The sequence below is a fragment of the Neophocaena asiaeorientalis genome, unplaced genomic scaffold, assembly GCF_003031525.2.
Source record: "Neophocaena asiaeorientalis asiaeorientalis breed wild unplaced genomic scaffold, Neophocaena_asiaeorientalis_V1.1 scaffold146, whole genome shotgun sequence".
NCBI lineage: Eukaryota > Metazoa > Chordata > Mammalia > Artiodactyla > Phocoenidae > Neophocaena > Neophocaena asiaeorientalis.
In genome coordinates, this window is record NW_020172676.1 from 2,037,010 (window position 1) to 2,048,335 (window position 11,326).

General features: G+C 39.3%; 1 protein-coding gene across 1 annotated transcript in view; it reads right to left on the minus strand.

Annotated features, from left to right (window-relative positions):
- The window catches only part of SLCO6A1 (solute carrier organic anion transporter family member 6A1), a 96,184-nt gene extending 86,108 nt beyond the window's left edge, over window positions 1-10,076 (minus strand). The window contains exon 1 of the mRNA XM_024739678.1: window positions 9,743-10,076. Coding sequence (XP_024595446.1) covers window positions 9,743-10,076 — 334 coding nt within the window. The remainder of the gene's footprint in view (window positions 1-9,742) is intronic.
- Window positions 10,077-11,326: the final 1,250 nt, after the last annotated feature.

Sequence of the window (11,326 nt, forward strand, 5' to 3'; positions counted from 1 at the left end):
CATACCCAATTAATAGCAACATAATCATGCTTCTGCCAAACATGTTGCGATTATCATTCTTACAAACAAAGATGTTCTCACTTTTTCCCCAAAAATGGAGACACATAGTCCAATCAGTCACCATATCCATTTCAAGGTAATTTTAACCCTTCTTCTAGTTGAATCACAAACCTGAATGGGTTTTCTTTAACATAAAAATTAAATTGTAAGGTATAAATGGTATAAGTAAATAAATAATTAAGCAAAGATGTAGGCCTAACTAAATCTGTGAGGGAACTGTATTGTAGAAGAAACAATAATCAGAACCACAGCAGTTTAACAGACCAAAACCAGCAAGAAACAAGATATAGAAACTTTGCTGCACCTAAAAGCACTTTCTTCAACTCTCATTTTTTTTTAACATCTTTATTGGAGTATAATTGCTTTACAATGGTGTGTTAGTTTCTGCTTTATAACAAAGTGAATCAGTTACACATATACATATGTTCCCATATCTCTTCCCTCTTGCGTCTCCCTCCCTCCCACCCTCCCTATCCCACCCCTCTAGGTGGTCACAAAGCACGGAGCTGATCTCCCTGTGCTATGCGGCTGCTTCCCACTCGCTATCTATTTTACGTTTGGTAGTATATATATATGTCCATGCCACTCTCTCACTTTGTCAACTCTCATTTTAAATGTGGCCAAGGAGGATACTGGCCAAGGCAAAGAATGTCCTGTCAGTAACTATGTCCGTCTCTGGGGTTGGGGTATTAATTCCTCTTCCAATTTAGGAATATTCTGTAGAGACAAATTTGTAAAGTTATCTTCCACAATACTCTTCTATAAAATAGTAAGGGAAAGAGGAAGAGAAAAAAATTAAAAATTGAAATACATACACACCCAAATGTATATATGTTTGTGTATGCGTACACTTAAAACAAGAGAAAAATGCATAGTTGTTACAATTTTTATGTCTCTAAATGGTTATTAGACTACAGCTGGTATTTATAACTTCCTCCTTCCAAAATTCACCCTCTCTTGTTCCTCTTGATTTCAGATAACATATATAGGTTACTATCATAAAGCATATGCCTCACTCTACAAGACAGTACCCAAACTTTTGATTGCTGTCTCCTAGCTGAAGCCTTACCTGAGTCTTCAATAAGACATTAAAATTATCTATAACACCAAGAGTTTCTGGTTATTGAACTCTGTAGTAAGACCAGTGAATTCCATGAACATGAACTTCCTGATGTACTTTTGCTGTAAAACGAGTTCCTTCATTAAAAGCAATGTGATACTACATAAGATGATTATGATGGTGTATGAGGCATTCATTAAGTCCAATTATAGTTGTTCTGGCAGAACTGTGGTGATAAAAGAAGAATCCAGATCTAAAATAAATATCTATTTCAGTGATGAGAAATTATTGCCCACTCTATAGTAGGAGCAGATAGCATAATCAACCTGTTTCCAGATAGCTGGTTGGTTTCACTAGGGAATGGAGTTATTTCCTGGATTGTGTTGAATTTTCCTGGTGGCAATTCAGGCACTCCGAAATGCAACAGCCAGATCAGCTCTGGTGAAGATAAAGCCTTGCATTCAGCTCTCATATAAACTCTTATCTTTGATGTGATTGTCACTATAAATATGAGCCCACTGAACAAGACATACAATGGCAGAGGAAAGAGGCTGATTAATATTCACAGGATAGTTGTCTATCTACTTCATTACTGACAGCTTCCTCTGTGATGGATTTCTTTTGGTGAACATTCACATAGGATAACTTTGCCCATTCAGAGACACATATCACTTACCCAACCCTTTCCTAGTCACCAAAAGGTCAAACCATTAGTCAAAGGCAGCCTGGTACCTAGGCAATACAGACAATCAGATGTACTCTCCAATGTTTTGCCCACTGGAAGAACTTCCTTTTTTCTCTGTTTTTCAGGGCTATGATGCTTCCTATAGCATTATACTACAGCAGACTTTCGTCTTCAGAAAACCACAGGTTCACCAAAGGTTATGTTTTTTCTTAGTAGTGGGTGGTAGAAATGAAAAACTTGTCCTTCGTTTGAGAAGAGGTAGCCCTGCACACTCCATACCAATTGGTCCCTAGAGACATCACTGAAGTGGCAGGCAAATTTTGGGTATATAAGATATTATCTCCCAGGACAGATTTTATGTTAGTCATTCTGGGAAGGCTGGAATCTGATTCTAGCTATGAGTCTAGTAGCAATAAGGGATGGTAGGGTGGGTCATGAGGGCAATCAGCAGTCCCTTAACTCAGGTGAAGTAAATTCAGGGTCTCCAAGCAAGGAATTGTTTCTTTTTGAGACATAGCAGGAATAGTTGGTCCTACTGGGAAAGGAGGTTCAGGATTTCAGAGTTTACAGTTGTCGGATTCACAGAATTCCACCCCAATGCCTTTGCCCCAATTCTCAGGGTTCCACTCTTCTCCAATCAATGCCCCAGTTCTCACATAAGTGATCTCATAAATTTATGAATTCAACTTATGTTGTAATTCTGAAAGTGTGAATACGGGTTGGTACTGTTCCAAATATGCAGTATGTGCCTAAAAGTGATAAGATTCTCACAGAACCATCGGAAAAGCTCACGCATTTCTAATCATGCCCTAAACTTCTCATTTTCTTTCTGTGAATTTTTCAGTGCAGTGAGAAGCAATCAACCCCAAAATCTCTGTAGTCAAAACTTCCACCTAAGACTCAATTGCAGAAGCTCTTTGTCTCCCAAAGTCTTGCCTCTAGTAACAACTTTATCCCAGGCAACATTTTAAATAACTCTTTTAAGTAACTACATGCCACTGACTTCCAGTGTACCATTTTCCACAGGCACAAATATTGCTTTTTTCATTGCTTTCAAGCCCAATCAGGTCAGATAACCAATTCCAGATTCCCATCTTTAAGGGTTGTTTGGTTTGTATTTTTCCTGGTTCAATGCCTGGTATGGAGTACTACATAAAAAATCATATAATTTTTGTAATTTATAAACCAACTAGTTTTATTATATTAGTGAAGCTAATAATTTAGTCAAAAACTTTAAAAATATCTTTATACTATGTATCATCTTATTTTCAAAATAAAGGAATATTATTCTCGTTACACACTCAGATACTTTAACCAATTTTTTAGCCATACTTACCTCTAATAAAATGTTAATTCATATTTTTTCTGAAGAATATATTTTAATATGATCTTATCTCTAATTGTTCTTATAAAATTAATTGTAGGGGCTTCCTTGGTGGCGCAGTGGTTGGGAGTCCCCCTGCCAATGGAGGGGACACGGGTTCATGCCCCGGTCAGGGAGGATCCCACGTGCCACGGAGTGGCTGGGCCCGTGAGCCATGGCCGCTGAGCCTGCGCGTCTGGAGCCTGTGCTCCGCAACGGGAGAGGCCACAACAGTGAGAGGCCCGCGTACCACAAAAAAAAAAAAAAAAAATTAATTGTAATTCAGAATTGCTTTTTATAGTTTTGCAGTAAAGAGTTAACTCAAGCCTGGGTTGCTCAAAAAAAGGCCTGTCTTCAAGACTGGTCTTTGGTTGGCTCCTGGGAGATGACTCTGAGCCCTTGGAATATTCTACCATATAAGAGTGCTTTTATATGCTGGAGGCCTTGAGCCACACAGTCCCATTTTGGTCATACAGTTTATGTTAACAACATGATTTATGGTGAATGCCTTTTTTGTTGGATGTGAGGGATGGAGTAATAGAATCTGCATAGCTGAGGTCAGTCACACAGATGCTGCATGCCTAGAGGACTGACACCCCCTCAAAAACAAAAACAAAAGCAAAAATCCTGGACACCAAGGCTCACATGCTCTTCTTTGGCTGGCAACTCTTTGCATATGTGTTATCACACGTTGTTGCTGAGAGTATAAAGCATATCCCTAGTAGTAATTCCACTGGAAAAGGACACATGGAAGCCTAGCCTGGTTTTTTCTGGACTTTGTCTCATGTGCCTTTTCCCTTTGTTAATTTCAATCTGTATCCTTTCACTATAATAAATCATGAGTATAACATCTTTCTCTGAGTCCTTCTAGTGAATCATTTAGCCTGACTGAGGTCTTAGACATCTCCAATATAATAGTTAATAAATTTGAAGTTGATAAAGCCTCCAAATGATTCTTTACTACAGATCATAATATTTTCATTGAAAAAACACTCTTTATAAGTGTGCAAGTATCCCATAAGCTCAAAGAAAACACTACTAAATAATGTCTTCAGTTATATTTTTGTACTGAAATATTTCAGACAAAATACTCAATTCAGAGAATCTTTCTTTGACAAATACTTTACAAGACAAATCTCTTTAAATAGGTTGTCTCTATGATTATTTTGAATGTTTCACCAAATTTAAGTGCCCAAAGCCACAGGCCTCCTTAATTTCAATTCAATATATGAAAATGAATCATTGTAATTCACTAAATTAATATAATAAAAAATAAAAGCCACACGAACATCAAAATGCAGAAAAAGCATTTGACAAAATCTAACCCCCTTTCATAATAAAAACACTCAATGAACTAGGAATAAAAGGCAACTTCTTCAAATCATTGAAGTACATATATGGAAAACCTAGAGCACACTTAAAAATTAAACTGTAGAGGTACCGTATGACTGAGCAATTTCACTCCTAGGTATAAATCCAGAGAAATGAAAATATATGTCCACACAAATACTTACACACAGTTCAGTTCCACATGTAAAGAGCTTAGAAGTTACCACTATGTCCTAATAAGTAACAAACTGAACAGACTGAAAAATTAACACTCTTCTTGAATACATAAGAGAGGGGAAGACACAGGGCAAATTTGACAAGATTTTGAATTCAACTGTCATTATAATTCATCAATCCATACATTTACATTTTGTGTTTGATTTCCAGAAATATCTGTTCCGTGGTTAAAAGAAATGAGAGCTTACTTCAGGGCTTTGATGGGAGCTCTTGAATTCTCAGACTATAACTTGAGCTGAGAGTTAACAAACCTAAGTTTGTCATTTTCTCTTCATAAGTGCTTAAGGGCATTCAAAAGATTCCATCCATCACCAGAGTCCTTATAGTCATCATTACTACCATAAGGTAAATTAAGCATCCACTCGGCTTTCAAGGTACATGCTTCATTTGGCATTTCATCCCAATCAAGCATAGGTGATAGCTTGATTAATTATGATACCACTACATGCCAAGAACTACTACCTATCTTGCACTGGCAAAGAGCTCAGCACTTCACTCAAGATTAAAGGCATAACGAAACCAATCCTAAAATTACAACTTTATGAGTATATCTTCTGGGACTACTCCTGATACCAATTCCATAACAGTCTGAATCCAATCAGAAGAGAGAAACCACACAGTAATTTAAACAAGAAAAGTTTAGTATAAAGAATTATTAACTATAACAGGAGATTCGAGTAACAAGGCATTAGCTAGTTAGATGTAAAGAGAATGCTAAAGAATATAGAAATAGCCCATATAAGGAACAACCACTCCCCCAGGGCTGAAAGGGAGCACTGAAGGGCTAAAATTCAGACCTTGTTGAAGAGAGCATAGCCATGGCTTATTGAATGACCAAGTCACTGTGATGCCATGCTAACAAAACTGGCAGGAAATCTATACTCTAAAACTTTGTGGTAGTTCTCCTTCTATGTGCTGGGGAAAGCTCTTCATGGGGAATGCCAAAGGAAGCTGCCAGCCACTGAGTGCTTCTGGATACCATGCACTACAGCAGAGTGATACTGGAGAAGATGCAAGCACTGCAACAGCCTGATGATAGAGAAACCTGTATACACTGCAGGAGCTTGCCAAGCAAACACACTGGAACCAAGAAGTAAAATTTCCTGTGTAATGCCTCTCCAGTACCTTCTACTGATAAAATTTAACATTGTGACAGCTAGTAAAGAAAAATATTTAAAGGGCCCAGGTCCATTTTCACAAAGCAGGCAAAAAGTATGAGTTTGGAGCTGAGAGGCAAAACTGATACTAATATTGATATAGAGAGGCAATAAATCAACAAACTAATTCTGAAAGAGTTTGTGTAGGCACCCAATCATACATAAACTCTTTCAGAAAAAAGAAGAGAAAGGAACACATCCAAATTAATTTAATAAGGCCAGTATAACCTGATACTAAAGACAGACAAAAACATTCCAAGAAAACCACAGACCAATACTCTCATTAAAAAAAATTCTTAGCAAAATTTTGGCAAATTGAATCCAGCAAACTATAAAAAAAGATAATAGGCCAGCAATAAGGGTTTATCCCAGGAATGCAAGGTTGGTTAAACATCTAAAAATCAAAAAACACAATATATAATGTTAATAGAATAAATAAGAAAAACCATATCATGGTCTCAGTAGATACAGGAAAAGAAACACTTGATAAAATTCAACACCATTGATGACAAAAATTCCCAACCAACTAAGAATAAAAGGGAACATCTACAAACTGGTAAAGAGTATCCACAAAAACCCTGCAGTTAACATACTTAATTGTGAAAGGCTAAATGATTTCTACCTAAAATCAGGAAAAATAAATGAATATCTCTTTTCAGAACTCCTATTCAACATTGTACTGGAGGTCCTAGGCAGTGCAAGAAAGCAAGAAAAAGAAATAAAAAGCATACAGACTGGGAAGAAAGAAGTAAAACCATTCTGATTCACAGCTGACATGATTACGTAGTTAAAAATCCTAAGGAATCTGCCAAAAGCCTCCTAAAACTAATAAATTAATACAGCAAACTTGCAGGAGAGAAGATCTAAATAGGTACACCATGGTCAGGCATCAGAACACTCAGTATTGTTAAGATGTCAATTTTCTGTAGAGGATGGACTTGAGGACACAGGGAGGGGGAAGGGTAAGCTGGGACGAAGTGAGAGAGTGGCATGGACATATACACTCTCACAAATGTAAAATAGATAGCTAGTGGGAAACAGCCGATATATATATATATATATATATATATATATATAATTCTAATTTGCTATTTGAGGTTTCCCGTAGAATGACTGTTTTGAGCAATAGTAATTTCTGTATTCTTTCTTATAATAAATTAAAAGAAAAAAAATGTGAATTTTCTCCAAACCTATAGAATCAAAGCTTACCCAACTAAAATCCCAGTAAGTTTTTTACAGAATTAAACAAATTGATTCTACAATTAATGTGGAGAGGCAAAGTAACTAGGATAGCCAAAACAACTTTTAAAAAGAACAAAGTCATAAAAATACCTGATTTCAAAACATATAATAAAACCAGAGTAAACAATGCAATACAGCATTTGCATAAGTTAGACATATTAGTTCAATAAAACAGAATAGAGAGGCTAGAAAAAGACTCTAGAGATTAGAATTTCAACAACAGTGTCAAGGTAATGCAATGGGTCAAAAGACAGTCTATTTAATAAATCATGCTGGAATAAAGTATCCATATGGAGAAAAATTATTTTTGACCCTTTCCATACACACACAAAAAATTCAGTCAAAATGGATCAGAGATCTAAACATAAGAGCTAAACCATAAAAATTCCAGAAGACAACAAAGCAGAAAATCTTCATGACATTGAGTTAGGCAATACATTCTTAGATAGAAACCAAAAAGAATGAACCATAAAAAATTAAGAAACTGGACTTCAACAAAAGTGAACACCTTTTTCATCAAAAAGGCAAAAGAAAATGAAAAGGCAAACCACAGATTTGCGGGGAGAGAGGGAGAGGGTGGCAGGCAGGCAGGTATGGCCTGAGTCTGGTCATAAGGAATGATCAAAAAAAACCATGTCAAAGTTCAACATAGAGAATGAAAGACCCATATACTTTAAGACTGGCATGGACATAAGAAACAGGGAAAGAATGAGGAACTGTTGAAGACTAAAGAGGAAGTCTAAAGTATGACAACTAAATGCAACATGTGTTCCTGGATAGAATTTTGGACCAAAAAGGAAAAGGAGAAAATACTGAGACAGTTGGCAATATGTGAGTGGAGGTACGAATTCATAACATGATATGGTGGTGTCACACTGATATTCCTGACTGGGAGGGGTGTAAGGTGGTTATGCAGCAGCATGTCCTCACTTTGGGAAGATGCACACTGGAGTACTTAGCAGTGATGGGGCACCATGTCTGAAAAAGTCTATAAGTATAGGAGAGAAAAGGTGAAGGAACAAATGTGGTAAAATGTAAACAACTGGAGAATCTAAGTGAAGGGGAGGCAGGAATGCTTTGTATTGCCTTTGCACCCTTTCTGTATGTTTGAAATTGTTTAAAATGTAACAGTAAATAAATGAATTGATAAATGGAAAATGAAGAATTCATTTAAATAAATTCATTTATGAATGAAAGACTCAGTATTTATATCCAAACTGTGCTAATGATCTGTATGAAGTCAGTCAATAAGTAGTAGAGCTAAAAACCATTCACTGCAACCACTTGTTAAAAACGTTCACTGGCTCCACATTACCCACCGAATAGGGAGATTATATTGAGATAATGCTTGTAAAGCACCTGACTTATTAACCCAGTACATTAATGGGAAGTAAACAACTTTTAGTATCCTTTCAGAATTCTGTCTGATATTTAAAGACCTTCATAATGTGGCCACAATTTGTCTTTTTCTTTTTTAATTTACTTATGTATTCAATACACATTTATTGTCTTTTCTGCCTCAGTCACTATATTAGGTCCTGGGGAGACACGATGAATAAAATAAATATAATTACCGGTTTGGGTGGTTAGGTGAAACCATCATCCAGCCAAACTTGTCACTCACCATTCTAAAACAAGGCTTTCCTGTAACTGAGTGTTTACTTACCAAAACACTCTTTCATTCATTTCCTTATTCAATAAATATTCTACATCCCCAGCTATCACTATACCTATTTGTCAAGGCATAATTCAAATGCTTCTTTCTCAAAGAAACTTCTTTAATGATTTCTCAAGACAAACTGATGACTATTTATTTGTTCCTCTCATATGGTACTTATCACATATAGCCTTTTTATTGAAGTTATTTAGTCACAGCATTTTAGAGCAAAAAGAGATCATGTTTGGCAAACTCCAATATCATCAGTGTAAACAGGATAGTAAAGAATCTAGGTGTAATGGGAGTGGTGAGGGCTGTGGCCAAGTAGAAAATATACGCCTTCTCTAAAGGCAATCAAATTCACACTCTTCTTCAGACTGTGTGGGCAAAGATAAACACCTTTGAGTTTGGTTTCTCTGATATAGTTTGAGGTCCCACTCCACCTCTTCAATCCACACACAAGGAAACAAGATCCAGGAGACAAGTGGCTTGGCCAATGTGTCTCAAAATTGTGGGTAGAAGCAGAAACAACCTGGTGATCACAGATACTGTTTTCGACTTTATTTTAATCTTCCAAGTGATTCAGCCCTGAATGACAGAGCTACTCAGGGCTGGTGACCAAACAACGGTTCAACGACTCAACGCCACCCTCCCTCCATCAGGCTCTCTGGAGGCCAGGCCCCCTTCACACACGGAGGGGAGATTATGTCCATCAGGTGCCTGATGAGGTCAAGTAAACCAGGCAGTGGCCCGTTTAACCAGCTTTGATTCCAGACGTACCTTGAGGACGCTGGAGAGTCCCGCCACACGAAGCGGGGCCGCCACACCACACGTGGCTCTCCCCACGCACCTCGTCCCTCTTCCGCCTCCCCAACGTAGGCAACCCTCTGACGCCCCGCATTGGCCCGCACCAGAACCACCTCTCCTCTACCCAGCCCCCCCTCAGGCTTACATTGAGAGATGACCAGGATGCAGAAGAAAATCAGGAAGCAACGGATGTTGTTAAAACGCTGACAGCGGGGAAAAGTCATAGAGCCCAAGCCGCAGGGCCCCTCCAAACTCTCTTCCTGTTTTTCCCGTACCTTCTTGATACTGGGGGGCGTGGACCCACCCTGGTCTCTTTCCCTTTTTTTGAAACTTCCGAACTTGATCAGGTTAGCTGGAAAGATCCTGAAGAGCGGGTTTTTTCCCCTGGCTTTCCCGGCCTCGGCCTCCGAGGGCACAGTGTTCTCGGCAGGCTGGGCCAACGCAGCCCGGGGCTCCACTTCCACAAGGGCTTCTTGCATGGCTCCGCCGCGGCCCGCTGAGGCAGGGGTCGTGGCTGACGCTGGGCGGCGCAGGCGGGGCGGGCCGTGGGCTGCGGTTCCCACAGGCGCGGTGCGGCCTGCTCTCCTTGCTTCAGCGGAAAAGCCTGCTGGGCCCGGACGTCGGGGAACTGGTGGCCACCCAAACCTCCAGAGGGAACGTTTCTCCTTGGGCAGGAGGCAAACGTCCCGCGGGGAGGCTGACAGTTGCCCTGGGAGAGCTTACAGGGCTGTTTCCTTCTTTGCTTCCACGTGGGGAGGGGGAGGGGGGTGGAGCGAAAGCTAGTACGACTAGATTTTGATAACTGCTCACACAGACAGGGGCCGCCAGAGGAACTCTAATGCAAAGGATCCATTAGATATTTTGATCCACTAGCATCAAAGGATGCTACTACTTATTTAATACTTTCTCGTTAGGAAGCAAGGAAAGAGAAATGTTCAATAATGGGACAGTAGAACTGTCTCCCAGTTTACCCAGACTTATTTTATCATGGTGTTTTTTGAACTGGATGATCTCGCTAGAAACAACCTGAAAATTGTTAAATGACCAGGAGAAATCAGAAGACATGAAAAAGAAACTTCCTTTCCATTAGAGTAGGGTTGTTTTTGTACCTGGGAAAGTAAATCATTTTCCCATTCCCCTATTTAGGGAGGAAAATAATAATCCTTTCTGTTCTTAACTAGGGATAGAGTTTCCAGGACAATAATTTCTATGTGTAAAACACTTCACTTAGGAGCAAATGGATGAAAACCAGCAAGATGCAAAAACAATGTACTTTCCCAGGCACAAAAATCCTTCTGAAAACAAAGAATGTAAGAGAATATTACCAGGATATGAAACGTGTGTTTTTATGTAAAAATGCAATTTCTTATCGGTTTTCTTTTCTTAGGCAGAAATACAAGTTATTCAGGACATATGTATGGGAGGATGACTTTCCAGGAGAAATGAAACTATCTTTCCTCCCTTGGATTAGACGTTGTGTTATCAAAAACAATCCAGCTCTTCAACAAGTTTTTGTGCTGCTAAAATGGTACTGGGGGGCTTCCCTGGTGGCGCAGTGGTTGAGAGTCCGCCTGCCGATGCAGGGGACACGGGTTCGTGCCCCGGTCCGGGAAGATCCCTAATGCCGCGGAGTGGCTGGGCCCGTGAGCCATGGCCGCTGAGCCTGCGCGTCCGGAGCCTGTGCTCCGCAACGGGAGAGGCCACAACAGTGAGAGGCCCGCGTACCGCC